A 16703-nucleotide genomic window follows, 5' to 3' on the forward strand; every position below is an offset into this window, starting at 1 on the left:
GAGCAGGGAGCCCGATGTGGGACTCGATCCCGGGACTCCAGGATCATGACCTGAGCCGAAGGCAGACGCTTAACCATCTGAGCCACCCAGGCGCCCCATATGGAAAGATCTCTTAACAGGATCTTGGAAAGGTCCCGATATATTATTAACGTGTGGGCAAGGCTATGCTTGTGTCTTTCCACAGGACGCTGACTCACCTATCTGGATTCCTGATAGACTAATCCGACATCATGTCTTGCAGACACCCTCCACTTCCACGTCCGATACGTAGACCTTTACCCCCTATAAATATCCCACTTAGAGAAAGTCCTGTCCAATCTCCAGAAGCCGCTGACCCTCTGATTCCACCTTTTCGCCGGCTGCGCCTTGAAGAATCGCAAACCAGTCCTACTGCGCGCCACCTACTCCGACCACACTGCACAGCAACCCACCAACCTGGGGACAACTGAAACAACTCTCCAATCAAGCACAGTGTCTCGTGGAAGGACAGGGTGTTAACGTAACCCCTGAGAATATGTTTGTGGCTATGCTTGCGATCATTTCACGCCAGGTGATATGTGTTTCTGCTTCTCAATATTGGGCATATATTCTGGATCCGCCAATTTTGCATCCTACACCTTGGGGATCCTCTTCTATTCGTGTGTTTACTAATAATTCTGATCTTTTAGGGGGAGAATCAAATTCATTTATCTTGCATAAAACAGATGCAAATTTCTCTTTCCACGGGAGACTTGATGATCCTCCTATATGCTTTAGTACCAATACAACAAATTTACCTGATGGCTGCCTTTCCCTCAATTATAGAAGTTTATTAACTGATTCTCCCAATGGGAATCCAAAAACTAGGGATCTTTGGGTACTTAATCTACAGCATATAGGAAGTTATAATTATCAAGATACTGTGGTCCATGATAAACCTCCTGCATCCATTCCTCTATGTGAGGCCTTGCTAGGAGACCTAAATAATGCTTGGGGCAATATTGATAAATTTAAAGGGTTTCCCTTATGGTATGAATGTATGTTCCAATCTAAAGGATTGCGATTTTCGCCTCGCAACTCTCAGATGTCCATTTATGATAACTCCGTATCTAGCCCAGACCATGATTATAGAAGACATTTAAATAATCAATCAATAAAGTATTATTGGAATGATAATCTAATAAAAAAGCCAGAAAAAATAAACAGATGGTTCTCATTAGGATGGGTTAGTCCTATATTTGTTGCTAAAACTCGGAATAGTATTCAAATATATCCTGAATTATATAGATTATTAGCCGCTACAGGAATGATTTTTCTAAAAAGGCCTAGACGCCCTGACCATATGGAGGTGGTGGTCACGGCATGTGTGGATCCCCCTCATGCTCTCTTGGTGCAAGGTCATGGCCAATTACAGGTAAATAAGATTAATCATACCTATTATGTATTCTGTTCAAAATGTACATTAACTAATTGCATTGATCCAACTGTTGGACCAACTGTCTTTATAGTTGTTCATCAACCTCCTTATGTAGTGTTACCTGTAAAATTAGAAGAACATTGGTATGATGATCCTGGCATGTATACGATTCAACTTGTAGATAAAGCCTTACGCCGCCCTAAGAGATTTATTGCAGCACTTATATTAGGTATTACTGCTCTTATAGGAATCATAAGTTCTTTTGCTATATCTACAACTGCTTTAGTACAGGAAATACATACTGCACATCATGTGGGTAGATTAACCCAGAATATTTCAACTGCACTTTATTTGCAGGAACAAATAGACAAGAAGTTTGAGGCACGATTAAATGTTCTAGAAGAAACTATATTATATGTAGGAAATCAAATTCAAAATCTCAAAACTCGGTTAACCACTAGATACCATGCACAATATAAGTGGATCTGTGTTACTCCCCACCATTATGATTCCTCATCTGTCCCTTGGGACAACGTCAAAAATCACCTATTGGGAATATGGAGCAATGATAATGTATCCTTGGACTTAAACTCCTTACAAGAAAAAATTAGAGGCATTAGTTTGGCTCATGTGTCCTCAGCCACAGCCTCAGAAGTTGCAGATTCCTTTCTTGCCACTTTGCAGAAATACACCTCCACTACTGCCTGGTTTCCATCCTTCATCAATCTAGGTATATTAGCACTAATTATTATCTCCCTTTTGTTTCTCTTTCCAGTCTTCGTCAAATTACTAAGTAGAGGAATAAAACAAATTCATTTGGAATTGAAGATTTTGCAACTGAAGGCCAAAAATAAAAAAGGGGGAGATGGCGTGAGCCAAGCTACTCATGCTGTTTGACAAAGTCCAAGTATGGGGGACGATCCTGAAAACAGGAGACTCCACAGCTGGCTCCTGCTATTCTCTTTCATTTTGTTTATGGCAATCTTTATAATTGTGGGAATATTTCTGGGCTGGCTCCTGCTATTCTTTTTCATTTTATTTATGGCAATCTTTATAATTGTGGGAATATTTCTGGGGTTTCACGATAAAGTGACTACTCACTTAGTTACGCCTATCTAAGCAATCATAATGAAACTAATTCCACGAAGAATTAGTTTCTATAGAACAAAATAACAAAACGGTCACGCTCTGTCTAGCACCTTTCTCTTTGTGTACTGTTTTTTAGTTTTAGCGAAAGTCAATAAGCAGAAATCAATAAAGGTCATGTTAATCATTACAAAGGAAAAATGAAAGAAGGCTATGGCTGTAATCCAGAAAATGATCTAAGATTTGGAAAAACAAAAATATCCTAACATATAAGTAAAGTTCCTCCGAGCCTGTCAGCAGGAGATGCTTGCAACCTGACCCTGTGTCTGTGTCTCCTCATTCGCCTATGCCGTCCTTTCCTACGAGATACCCACCCCAGCTGGAGCTGGACTCCGGCACCCACCAGCGATAAATGGGAGTTCCTGTTGCTCCATACACTTGTCAGCATTTGGTTTTGCCAGTGTTTTGGATTTTGGCCATTCTAATTGGTATGTAGTGATAACTCACTGTTGATTTAATTTGTCATTCCCTAATGATATAGGATGTTGAACATCTTTTCATATGCTTACTTGCTATCTGTAGATCTTCTTTGATGGGATGTCTAGGTCTTTCACCCATTTTTATTTATTTATTTATTTATTTATTATTTATTTATTTTAAAGATTTTATTTTATTTATTTGACAGAGAGAGAGATGGAGAGCAGGAACACAAGCAGGGGGAGCGGGAGAGGGAGAAGCAGGCTTCCTGCGGAGCAGGGAGCCCAATGCCGGGCTCGATCGATTTTAAAAAAATCAGGTGGTTCAGGGTGACTGGGTGGCTCATTCGGTTAAGTGTCTGCCTTCTGCTCAGGTCATGATCCTGGGGTCCTGGGATCGAGCGCCGCATCAGGCTCCCTGCTTAGCAGGGAGTCTGCTTCTCCCTCTCCCTCTGTCTGCCGCTCTGCCTGCTTGTGCTCGCTCTCTCTTTGTCTCTCTGTCAAATAAATAAACAAAATCTTAAAAAAAAATCAGGTGGTTCATTTTCTTATTACTGAGGGTTTTTTTTTTTCTTTTTTTTTAAGATTTTATTTATTTATTTGAGGGGAAGTAGGGGCAGAGGGAGAGGAGAGAGTCAGTCTCAAGCAGACTTGCTGCTGAATGCAGAGCCTGACTCAGGGGCTCAATCCCACAACACTGAGATCAGGACCTAAGCTGAAATCAAGAGTTGGACGCTTAACTGACTGAGGCACCCAGGCGCCCCATCTTATTACTGAACTTTAAGAGTTTTTTGTATATTTTGGATACCAGTTCTTTATCAGATGTGTCTTTTGCAAATATTTTCTATCACCCTTTAGCATGTCTTCTCATTCTCTTGACATAGTCTTTCTCACAGCAGAAGTTTTTCATTTTACTGAAGTTCAGCTTATTAATTGTTTCTGTCATGGATCATGCCTTTGGCATTGTCTCTGAAAAGTCTCTGCCATATTCAGGGTCATTTACGTTTTCTCCTAGGAGTTTTATAGTTTTATGCTTCCACTTAGGTCTGTGATCCATTTTGAGTTAATTAAGATCTGTGTCTAGATTCATTTTTTTTTTCATGTGAATTTCCCCATGTCAAGATCCTTAATTTTATCATCTGTAAAGCCCTTTTTTGCCATGTAAGGGAACATATTTAGAGGTTCTGGGGATTAGGACATGGACATATTTGTGGGTCATTATTGAGCATACCGTTGGGTTACAAAGAGTCAAGAGCAAGGATGCATCTGGTCTTGTGGGACCAGCAAAGAGAAACTACCATGAACCCAGGTGTATTCTTCCTGTCTCTCCTCTCATCTTGCCTCTGATCTTCTGTTTTGGGCTTCTTTCATAGCAATAGGCTTCTTCTGGTTCTCTGCCCTCAAAGGGGGAAAAATTAGCCATAACTCACTGCCCGAACTTTACATGTTTCAGACCCATTGTCAAATTAATGAATTCACTAAAAAACAAAAACATAACCACACTGGTGAACCCTCCACTATCCTTTTTAAATAAGTTAGGAACAAAACAAGGGGCACAAAGGAGAACCCTCTCCCAACATGCCTCCCCCCTTAAGGGCAGCTTTCTTACCCCACTAGCCCTCTCTGCAGTTGCTCACCTAGCAGAAGCAGAATTGGGTTACTCCTGGGTCTCCTTCCCCCATCTAGTTACTACCCTTTTCAAAAGGGGAAGTCAGTGCTGAATTCTTTCCTTTGCCAACTCCCTATCAAAGCCTTTTGCCAATAAAAAAGGGATCCAAACATGAACTTTCCAGGCCCATGACAGTCCCCAAACATGAGGACAGATCTGTTTCTTGGGGTCACAAAGTGAGGGCAGGAAGCCAAAGTGCTCCCCACATCCCACTGCCCTTGGGAAAAGCAATAAAGATCAGTTTGGTTTTCATTAAGAAAAAGGTGGCCATTCCCAGAAGGAGCAAAAATCCTTTATGTTACCATCATTTCCCTATCATCCTAGGTGCTGAAAGAACGTTTAAGGTTTTTTTTCCCATTAATTAATTATTTTTTAAAGATTTTATTTATTTGAGAGAGAGAGAAAGAGAGCACAAGCAGGTGGGAGAGGCAGAGGGAGAAGCAGGCTTCCCGCCGAGCAGGGAGCCCAATGTGGGGCTTGATCCCAGGACCCCAGGATCATGACCTGAGCTGAAGGCAGCCACTCAAACGACTAAGCCACACAGGTGCCCCTTCCCCTTTAATTTAATCACTTTTTAAAAAAGATTTTATTTATTTGAAAGAGAGAGAGCACAAGCATGGGGCAGGAGCAGAGGGAGAGGGACAAGCTGAATCCACACTGAGCATGGAGCCCGATGCAGGGCTTGATCCCAAGACCCCGATATCATGACCTGAGCCTAAATCAAAAGTTAGATACCCAACAGACTGAGCCACCCAGGTGCCCCCACTTGAGCTTCTTCTTTTTTTTTTTAAGATTTTATTTATTTATTTGAGAGAGAGAGAATGAGAGACAGAGAGCACGAGAGGGAAGAGGGCAGAGGGAGAAGCAGACCCCCTGCTGAGCAGGGAGCCCGATGCAGGACTCGATCCCGGGACTCCAGGATCATGACCTGAGCCGAAGGCAGTCGCTTAACCAGCTGAGCCACCCAGGCGCCCGCCCACTTGAGCTTCTTATTCCTCTACTCTCTCCTTACTCTAGAGGCTAAAATTTATCCCTTCATGCATCCCTTTGGCACTGTACTGGGTAATGGGATAACCAGCAGAAGCCTCCAGCAATCTCCAGGGGAGTCTTGTGGGATGATCCCTTCTCCTGTAAATTGGAGACAAGGAGCAGATCTTGGTTTTCCTCACACTTTGACAGGAACTGGAGAACGTAAGGATTTGGGTCTGATATCCTCTCAACTGAGCCAGTTCAGACCAGTGCCCGAGTGCGTGCGTGTTTGAGGAGCTATAGGTGGGAGGGAATGCTTGTGATGGGGAAGTGTTTGTAGGGGGCCTGAGGAAGTCTGGAGTATCCTGGGAACAGAATGTGCTGGCGCAGGCCCTGAGCCATCCCCCAAACCCCTCCCACTTCTCTTCTCACATCACTAACCAGTTCCAGCTGTGCACAATCCGGGCCATCTCTTCCCATCTGGCCTCTAGGAGCTCATGACTAATTAAAGGAGTGTGTGTTTGGGGAGGGGGGGGGCAGTCTTCTTAAAAACAGAGGTTTCCAGGGAACAGCTTGGAAAACTCAATCCCATTCAGCCAGGGAAAGTTCCCTCTCTCCTGATTCCCTCAGGGCTCAGGGGAAACAGGCCAGAAGCTAACACCGCATTTCTCTAAATCAAGAGCAGTGTCTGGGTTAGTGAGTTATAACTTATGCTTTTCTCACCTCCAGTTTCCAGTTTCAGGCCCCAGACTTGCCCTTTATACCGGAATGTCCAACCCTAGGGGCCACCCCATTCGGGTAAGGGTGGCTGTCAGAGAGGGCGGGTGGTGGTTTAGACATCTGCTTCTCTTGGACTTAGAGACTTCTAACAAAACTTTGCCCTACAGCCCGTAGCCCTATTGCCCCGATCACTAGAAAATACTCTCAGGGCGCCTGGGTGGCTCAGTTGGTTAAGAGACTGCCTTCGGCTCAGGTCATGATCCTGGAGTCCCTGGATCGAGTCCTGCATCGGGCTCCCTGCATCGGGCTCCCTGCACGGCGGGGAGTCTGCTTCTCCCTCTGACCCTCCCCCCTCTCATGTGCTCTCTCTCATTCTCTCTCTCTCTCAAATAAATAAATAAAATCTTAAAAAAAAAAAAAAATATTCTCAGAATCTAACCTACTTCCTCCTGTTACAGTTTAAAATATTTTAATTAAAAATATTTCCGTACACATTTCTTCTGCCACATTCTGTGGACAGGGAGGGAAACTAGTTTGCAGGAAGGGAGCAAGCAAGCCGAAGAAGGCAGCTCTTTCCCTCCGAATCAAGTTCTCTTTTTGGGGCAGGCAGAGCACATGTCCTAACCCTTTGCACACATCCCCATATCTCCCCCAGTGAGAGATAACAAATTAAGAGGGAAAAAGAGCTGGGTCAGCCTGGCTCAGGGGGTGGGGGCTGGTGGAAGGGGTGGCCACGATGTCACTAGGGGACCGGTTAGTCATAGGTCCTTACACACGTGCCCGCCTGCAGCTCCTGGCTCTAGGGGCTTTGGTCTGGGTGCCTGCGGAAACTCTCGGGAGGCTGCAAAGATCATCACAGCTTGAGCCTGAGGCTCAACTGCTTCCCAGCTGTGTGACCTGAAGCAACCTATTAGAGATTCAGTTTCCTTTTCGGTAATAAGGTGGTAATACCAGCTCCTTTGTTGAGAGGTAGATGAGGTAAACTACTCGGCAGCTTTTACTATTTTACTCTATTCTCTCCTGGCTCCTTAGTATCTGGAATGTGGTTCCATGCCAGAGTGAGTGCCCACCTTTCGTAATAATTTTACTCACACACTGTCACATGTTCTTAAGTGTCCTCCCTGCTCCTTTTTTTTTTCCCTCATGGGAGGTGCCTAACGGGAGGGAGTAATCAGCTATCACATTCATCTTACTTCTTTCCCTCACGTCCTCCCTGTCTGTATCCTCCTCTCTCCCCACCACCCTCAGCTCCTGTTCCTCCGGCATTATTATTATTATTATTATTTTTTACTACTTCTTACCGCTTTCTCTTCCATTCCAGCCCATCTCCAGGGGCTGAGTCTGGGCAGGCAGAGCTGGAGCTGAACTCACAGCCACAGAGCTGCAAGGAAATGGGTCAAAATGTTACTAGTGGTTCTCTTCTGGGTAGCATTTACTGGTGGTTTTCATGGTCTTCCTTGTTTATTTTGGTATTTTCCAAATTTACTACAACGAGCAAAGGATAACTTTTATTCAGGAAAAAGAGAAAACTTTATTTATTTATTTAAAAAGATATTATTTATTTATTTGACAGAGAGAGAGCATGAAAGAGCACAAGCAGGGAGAGTGGCAGAGGGAGAGGGAGAAGCGGGCTCCTGCTTAGGGGAGCCGGACGACGTGGGACTCGATCCCAGGACCCTGGGAGCATGACCTGAGCCGAAGGCAGACGCTTAACCGATGGAGCCAGCCAAGGTGGCCAAGAGAAAACTTTAATCAGAAAAAAATTATAATTTTCAATTGGACCATGTCCTGTTCTCAGAAAAAGAGGGAGTGAGGGGTGGAGGGTGGAAAGAGGGGGAGAAGGGCAAGGTTGCGAAAGAACCCTGCAGGGGCTGAGTGAGAGCTAGTTCCTAAACTCCGTCATTTCCTGGGGACATCAGCCTTGGTGATGGCCTCATTCATGGCCTTTGTCACTTCTCGATCAGAAGCTCTCTGTCCTTCCTTGCCTGTCACTGGCCATTTAGGACTTAGTCACCTGATTGTTACCCACTTCAGGGCTGGGTGGGTCAAGGGCTCAGCATCATCAAGGGCAACAGTATGAGTCAGGAGTATCCCCCACCTCGACCCTGGAGCATGAAGGGTTCCCCTGTAAAGCCTGTCAGCCTTACAGCCTAGCATGTGGGGAAGTGCTCAGCATTGGGGTCCTATTGAGAACATGAGTTCAGTAACCCCTTCTCCCAGTCCTATCCCTACTTCCCTGTGCATTTGAAGGATATGCAAATGTGTGATGCATAAATGAGAGTGGAACCTTTAGTGGCTCCTAAACACTTGAAGAACAAAATTCTTTGAGTCATCAGGGTGGTGCATGGAAAGAGTATGGGTTATGTTGGGTTATGGAGTCAGCAGAGGGATTTGAATATAGCCAGATCAATTGGGAGCTTTATGTCCTTAGTCAAGTTCCCTCTCTGGGTCTCCATTTCCTCTTATAAAAAAAAAAAATGGCCAAAAAAAGGGCAAAAACAAAAAACAAAGAGAAAGACCAGAATAATTCCTCTGTCCTAGGAGGGTTGTGAGAATTAAATGAGATCATTGATAAATCACCCAACACAAAGTAGATGTTTTAAAATGGAAGTTTGTCATTTCTTCTTTAAAGAGCACTCAAGACCCTCTCTCAGCTCTGGCTCCTAACCACTCTCCCACCCCAGTTATTTGTGTGACAAAGATTCATGAAGCACCTCCTGAAGCACTGAGCTGGCCAGAGCTAGGTACTAGGGACTCAGCAGGGAATGAAGTAGTCCAGACCCTGGAAACTACTCACTGAGCGCAGCAGTTTGGCCCAGCTCTGCACTTTTACTCAAGGCCTGCACGGTCCCTGTCCCTCAGTGCTCTTTTACTCCAGCCACTTCTCAGCCAGCCTTCACAGTCCGGCTCAAAACCTGCCTTCGTGGAGAACCTCCCCACGGCCCCATGATCCTTAGGATGGGGCACCTCTGGCCTGGCATCCTGGTTCCCCTCATTCCGGATACTTGGATCAGCCTCGCCCTATCTGCCATCTCCCTGTGGGCAAGCTTTGACCCTTAGCTTCTTTGTGCCCTTGTTAACCCCCATCCCCAACCCAACATTACGGGCTCATTAAATGCTTGAAATAATGACTTTTTGTTAAAGCACACACAAGTAGGCTTCAAGAAATCCCCAAATTGGTCTTCAGTACAAAGAAACTGAGACCTCATCTCTGATTTCTTCACCTGAAACCTGAGCACCTAAGCTGCTTCTTACCACTTCACTTTTATTTTTTTTTCCTATCCTAGAGCAGACAGGGACCCATGAAGTTTGAAGATGAGGGGTTTGCTGCCCCAGGATTCCTGGGGCACAGGAATGTCCAACTCTAGGGGATAGCCATGGTCCCTATCCCAGTCTGCAGAGATTCTGCATCTCCTCCTGTCAGGATGCCACCCCCAGGACAACATGAAAAGTCTTCCCATCTCCAGGAGAGGACTCTGTGGGAATGAGTTGGGGCTCTTCTTGCCAGAAGCTCTGTGGCAAGGCAGGGGTTAATGGTGAATTGCAACATATCTCTGGGCTGAGTCGCCTCCCACTGCCACTCCTCCCAATTCCCCTCCTCTGAAGTTTTATAAAGAGGGCCAGAGATTGGAAAGTGGGAAGAACTGGAGGCAGGAGCGGCCCCCGCCCCCCTAGCCCTGCTCCCCCAGGCTCCCAGAAGTCTCAGGGCAGAGGGCACAGACAGCTTCTGGAGTTCCTGCCTGGTGGGACCATGAACTGGCAGTGGCTGTGGCTGGGCTTCCTATTCCCTATGACAGTCTCAGGCCGGGCTCTGGGGCCTGCAGGGAAAGAGACAGCAGTGGTGAGTGTCCCGAGGAAGGAGGGACCCAGGCCCAGGAATGGATTGGGGCACTGCGCTACAGACCCGTCCAAGCCTCCCTCCTGACCTTCAACCTACCTTTCCCATCCTTCCTCTGCTCCATGATCTACTCCTGCCTGTTACAGTTTAAAATATTTTAATTAAAAATATTTCCGTACACATTTCTTCTGCCACATTCTGTGGACAGGGAGGGAAACTAGTTTGCAGGAAGGGAGCAAGCAAGCCGAAGAAGGCAGCTCTTTCCCTCCGAATCAAGTTCTCTTTTTGGGGCAGGCAGAGCACATGTCCTAACCCTTTGCACACATCCCCATACCTCCCCCAGTGAGAGATAACAAATTAAGAGGGAAAAAGAGCTGGGTCAGCCTGGCTCAGGGGGTGGGGGCTGGTGGAAGGGGTGGCCACGATGTCACTAGGGGACCGGTTAGTCATAGGTCCTTACACACGTGCCCGCCTGCAGCTCCTGGCTCTAGGGGCTTTGGTCTGGGTGCCTGCGGAAACTCTCGGGAGGCTGCAAAGATCATCACAGCTTGAGCCTGAGGCTCAACTGCTTCCCAGCTGTGTGACCTGAAGCAACCTATTAGAGATTCAGTTTCCTTTTCGGTAATAAGGTGGTAATACCAGCTCCTTTGTTGAGAGGTGGATGAGGTAAACTACTCGGCAGCTTTTACTATTTTACTCTATTCTCTCCTGGCTCCTTAGTATCTGGAATGTGGTTCCATGCCAGAGTGAGTGCCCTCCTTGCCTTTGTTCCAGCTGAGCCCCTTCCCTAAGATGCCTCTCCTTTAGTCCTTCCATGTCTGTCCCCATCCTATCCTCATGGGTCTGTTAGGTCACTGAGAAGCTTTACCCTGAGATTCACTCCCTTTCTTATTCTGTACCGTGATCCCCATCATAGGATTACCTGTTGCAATATGGGTACCTACAGAAGCCTCTAGAAGGACCTGATGACTTCAGGCCAGAAGATATCATGGAGGCTCTGAGGTGAGAGGTCAGAGCCTTAAGGGTCAAGTTTGCAAGGTCATCTTTTCCCTTCTCATTTCTTCCTCTCCCCAGGCCCACTTCTGCCTGACACCAATCCATGTCAGGGATCTAGGGAATGGGTTGCTATCACTCTTAGGGGGGTGGGGCATGGAGTGAGATGGGGATTCAAAGCTGAGGAGCAGTCATTGGATCTTCCTAGGCCCTGAGCATCCCTTTGGAGGCTCCATTCCACATTGTATCCAATATACTATTAGCGACATCCCACACGAAGTATAATTTACATGTAAAACTATGAGTTGAGTTCATATGGAGTTGAGTTGTTGGCATGATGTTGCTTTTTGTAGACATCTAATTCAGCATTCCTTTCTTTTTTTTTTTTTAAGATTTATTTATTTGACAGAGAGAGACACAGAGAGAGGGGGAACACAAGCAGGGGGAGTGGGAGAGGGAGAAGCAGGCTTCCGGCGGAGCAGGGAGCCCAACGCGGGGCTCGATCCCAGGACCCTGGGATCATGACCTGAGCTGAAGGCAGATGCTTAACCGACTGAGCCACCCAGGCGCCCCTAATTCAGCATTTATTTCTATTTTGAAGTTTTCTTTTCCTATTTTGGATCTAATGGATAGTTTTTCTTTCTGCTCTCAGATATGTTCACAGTCCCTTGAAAAGCCACCGTGCCTGCAGTACCTGAGCGATGAAATTGCCCCAGAGCAGGCTGGGCTGGGAGGGGGGTCTAGCCAGGAGAAGGCCGAGGGAAGACAGGCCCTCAGGTGGGACCAGTGATGGGAGAGTCTCCAGAGCAGGGGGCAGGACACTTTCCCAGAGCAGGAGAAGGTTAGAGATTGCAGCAGGGGAAGAAGGCTACACCTGAGGGAAACCGTACACAAGTAAGAGACTGAAGATGGGCAGGTGAAGCTGGAGTATTGCTATTTCTGCAGAACAGAAGAGAAAGTCCTAATTATGAAGACTGGATACTAGAGTGATCCCATCAGCTTCAGAGATTCTGTGCCATTCTCAGCTACCACCGTGGGCAGAAGGGGGCCAAAGAGCTATCCCCAGTTTCCAGTCATTCCAGATTCCCCTGCCCTGTTGGGCCCATCCTTCTCCCTCTTTTCAGAACTTTTCAGGAAGCATCTGAGCTGCCAGTCTCAGGTCAGCTGGATGATGCCACAAGGGCCCGCATGAGGCAGCCCCGTTGTGGCCTGGAGGACCCCTTCAACCAGAAGACCCTTAAATACCTCCTGTTGGGTGAGGCCTGAGACTGGGAAAGGGAGGGAAAGGAGGCTGTGGCATGGGTCTGGATTACAGGTGACATTGGGATAGCCTGATCCAGCTCAGAGTTGAATGGATGATCACCTGGTGATTAGCTGATCATCACCTGCCTGGACACATAGCTATGTTGAGTGAATGCCTAGACTCAGGGGAGCTCTCTGGGTTTGGCAGAAGATCTCTGTTTCTAATCTATTTTCTGATCCAATAACCAGGCCGCTGGAGAAAGAAGCACCTGACCTTCCGCATCTTGAACCTGCCTTCCACCCTCCCTCCCCACACAGCCCGGGCTGCCCTGCTTCAAGCCTTCCAGTACTGGAGCAATGTGGCCCCCCTGACCTTCCAGGAGGTGCAGGCTGGCTGGGCTGACATCCGCCTCTCTTTCCATGGCCGCCAGAGCCCATACTGCTCCAATTCCTTTGATGGGCCTGGTAGGCACCAGCTCTTGGCTCCCACCTCACAAATGTTTGAGATTATCTCTGTCCCCTTGAGCCAGTGGCTTTGGAACCTTAATGTTCAAGCAGCCCCCTGTGCCCAATTGCACCCTACACTCTCTAATCACCTTCTAACCTTCTCTTGGGGAGCTGCTGGTCACCTCCCTGGGGTCTTATCAAGCCTCCTCTTTGAAGCTTATGCCTTAGTCCTTGGTTTAAGTTCCCCTGCTCAAGACACCCCTCAGAGGACTGGGCCAGAGAGAAGAGAGTGGTTGGGAACTACAGAGACAGAGGGATGGGCAAAGCAGAGAGAACTGGGTGGTGAAAAGGGGAGGTGAAAATTGAGAGAGAGGCATCTGAGAGACTGAATATAGATGGAAACTTAAGGGAATGGAGAAATTGGGGTTTATAACGGGCAGGGGATGCTTTAGCCTAGGAGACTCTGACCTCCTTCCTGTCTACCTTTGTCTTTGTCCAGGGAAGGTCCTGGCCCATGCCGACATCCCAGAGCTGGGCAGTGTGCACTTTGATGAAGATGAGCTCTGGAGTGAGAGGACCTACCGGGGGGTGAACCTGCGCATCATTGCAGCCCACGAACTGGGCCATGCCCTGGGGCTTGGGCACTCTCGATATACCCAGGCCCTCATGGCCCCTGTCTATGCTGGCTACCGGCCCCACTTCAAGCTGCACCCAGATGATGTGGCAGGGATTCAGGCTCTCTACGGTTAGTCTTTTCCCTCAGGTTATGGCTAGTCATGACCCCTAGTGATCATGAGTGTCAGTGTGACCAGCATCTCTTCAGGCTTGAAGAGACAGGTCTAACCTCCATGGCAGGAAATGACTTGGCTTCTTTCTCTTCCTCCTACCCAGTTATCCAGGCTTCTTCATTTTCAGGAGCTGTTTTTCTGACATTCCATGTCTGCTCTTCCTTCCAGGCTTCTCTCCCCTCTCACCCGTTCTTGGGGTTGAAGAAGAATGAATATTTCACAAACTTCCTTCCCCCTTTCTGGTGCCTCTCAAAACTGAAATGTGTCTCCTGTCAATATCGATATGATCTTGCCTCCCACCAAGCGAAATTCTCTAAGATTCTTTTTTCCCCTTTCTATGGGGCCTCTGAGCCAAACTTATAGAAGAGTGGGGAGGCCAGGTGCTATGAGTTCTCTCCTTGAGCAGCATTTTGTGACCTTGCAGGTAAGAAGACCCCAGAGATAGAGGATGAGGAAGAAGAGATGGAGCTCCCCACTCTACCACATGTGCCCACAGAGCCCAGTCCCATGCCAGACCCCTGCAGTGGTGAACTGGATGCCGTGATGCTGGGTGAGGCCCTTCCCCTCCAGGCTATAGGCAGTAGGTGGCCGCAGCCCGCTGACTTTGAGACTTGGACAAATGGGAATGACGTGGGACCTCAGCATGAGCAACAGAGGTTAGATACCAGGCAGGGGTTAGTGGCCATGGGAGAAGCCATGTGGCATGGGGAGGGAGGCTTCAGAGCCAAATTAAAGATGGGTTAGGTGGGCATTTACCTCAGTTGCCTCCCTATAAGGGCCACCAAAACGTATCTGGTAATATAGCAAGATGAAGAAAATTCTATTTGCTGGAATGTCCATTAGAGACGGTATTATACCTGCATGAAAGGACAACTTGGAAGCTACTTGGAATGGGAGGTGAGATCCCCAAAGGGGAGCAGCTATCTGCAGGGCTTTTGTTTCATTGAGTGAATCTGAATAACGAAGATGCTGAACATGGAGTCTTCCTTCTCCACCTTAATTCTCTTTTTAAATTAAAGTTGAATGAAGTTTTGAGGACCCAGCCTGTGGGAGGAGAGCAGATTATCAGCCTGTCTGAGGTGCCCATCAGTCTTTATTTGACCCATGTCTTTTTGACTTGTTCACACTTTTGCCCTCAGGGCCCCGAGGGAAGACTTATGCCTTTAAGGGAAACTACGTGTGGACCGTGACCGATTCAGGGCTGGGTCCCTTGTTCCAAGTGTCTGCCCTTTGGGAGGGGCTCCCAGGAAACCTAGACGCTGCTGTCTACTCTCCTCGAACACAACGGATTCACTTCTTTAAGGGTAAAAGGGACTGGTTTACAGTGTGTTACCTGAGGAGGGCCTACCATTAAAGAAGCCATAAAAGGGAGGGAGAGATGAGAAGTTTCTGGAAGGGTGGAATGGGAGAACCAAAAGCTATCACCTCAAGACAGACGTAACTTGTTCTTTCCTTATCTGCTCTCAGGAAACAAGGTGTGGCGCTATATTAATTTCAAGATGTCTCCTGGCTTCCCCAAGAAGCTGAATAGGGTAGAACCCAACCTGGATGCAGCTCTCTATTGGCCTTTCAACCAAAAGGTGTTCCTCTTTAAGGTATAAAGTTCAAAGCAAGGGCAAATCCCTTCTTAGGAGGGGTGGGCTACCTCACACTGAGAAGCAGACTTGCTCTCGAAGATAGATCATTTGCAGCTGGGGGTAGATCGGGGGATCCTTGAGCTCTCTCCTTATCCTCTTCTTCTCCCTACCCACCCTACTCCTAGGGCTCCGGGTACTGGCAGTGGGATGAGCTGGCCCGAACTGACTTCAGCCACTACCCTAAACCAATCAAAGGGTTGTTTACGGGGGTGCCAAACCAGCCCTCCGCTGCTATGAGTTGGCGGGATGGCCATGTCTACTTCTTCAAGGGTAAACAATACTGGCGCCTCAACAGGCAGCTTCGGGTAGAGAAAGGCTATCCCAGAGATACCGCCCGCAATTGGATGCACTGTCATCCCCAGACCTCAGACCCTACTCTGTCAGGTGGAGTTGCCACTCCTTCAGCCACAGGCACTGACCACTCTGCCACAGGAACAACTGTGGACACCACTTACTCAGCCATAGATACCACCTTGAACACTGACCACCCACCCGGAGACCCCATTGTGGACATTACCCCCTCAGCCACAGGTTCCCCCATCCTTTCATTCCCTGGTAATGTCACCCTCCCAGAGGCCTAAGGCGTGAATCAAATGTTGCCTCACTAGGCTGCCAGGCTGCAGCAGGGGCATGAACCATAGACCTCAGGTCTCTAAATGTCCCAGCTCTAGCCACCACGCCTCTGTGCTCTTGCCCTCCTGGGCATTGACTCCCTAACTCTGAGTCAGCTCCCAACTCTATACATTTCTTCTCCACCCTAGATAACACTTCGAACTGTGTTATCTACTCTCTGGAAGACAGTGGTAGAAGGAAGGCATCACTCAGGCCCTTGGCTGACGGGTGGCAGCAGCTGGGAAGCTAAATGCCTGGGTCCTGTTCTTCCTAGATAAAGTGCAAGAAAATGGCATGGCCAGTAAAATGAGCAAGTGCTTTGGAACCCTTTAAGAATCACACTTACTTGCTTATGACTTTGGGCAAGTTAATTAACCTCATGAGCCTCAGATTCCCCATCTGCAAAATAAGGTCAATACCAATCCTGCAGGGTTTCTGCATTAAATGAAATACTGTTTGTGAAGTGCAGGGCACAATGTCTGGCACATTTGTGCTTAATAAAGGCTAACTCCATGCTCATTAGAGAGGACTGAACAGCTCTTCCTCTGGCTGTGTGTGTGTGTAGCTGTGAGTCCGGTCGTCCAGTCTGATAAGGATAGCCGTATCAGATCTTTAGGGGACCAGAGGACTTGTCAGTCTCGCTGTTTGGGGGTGCAGAGAAAGAAAAGAGCAGCAACAGCAGGGGCTGGACTCCCCGGTTCAGTGTTCAATGCCATTTTATTCACATGCTCCGTGTTCTTCCTCCCTCCCATCATAGCTTTGTTGACCAGGAGAGGAAGATATCTTCCTTCATGCTGTCTGGGGAACCAGGGAACAGACTCTGAGCAGGA

At 47.6% G+C, this 16703-nt stretch overlaps 1 protein-coding gene across 1 annotated transcript; it reads left to right on the top strand.

The window, feature by feature from the left end:
- The first annotated feature begins 9959 nt into the window (after positions 1-9959).
- MMP19 (matrix metallopeptidase 19) lies at positions 9960-16404 on the top strand. Its single transcript, XM_044914807.1, has 9 exons — positions 9960-10154; positions 11071-11156; positions 12272-12402; positions 12639-12854; positions 13336-13581; positions 14049-14174; positions 14764-14928; positions 15092-15219; positions 15387-16404. Exons 1-9 carry the CDS (start codon positions 10068-10070, stop codon positions 15840-15842), a joined length of 1641 nt encoding a protein of 546 aa, XP_044770742.1. The 5' UTR covers positions 9960-10067; the 3' UTR covers positions 15843-16404.
- The last annotated feature ends 299 nt before the right edge of the window (positions 16405-16703 follow it).

This window comes from Neomonachus schauinslandi, chromosome 5, assembly GCF_002201575.2.
Source record: "Neomonachus schauinslandi chromosome 5, ASM220157v2, whole genome shotgun sequence".
Lineage (NCBI taxonomy): Eukaryota > Metazoa > Chordata > Mammalia > Carnivora > Phocidae > Neomonachus > Neomonachus schauinslandi.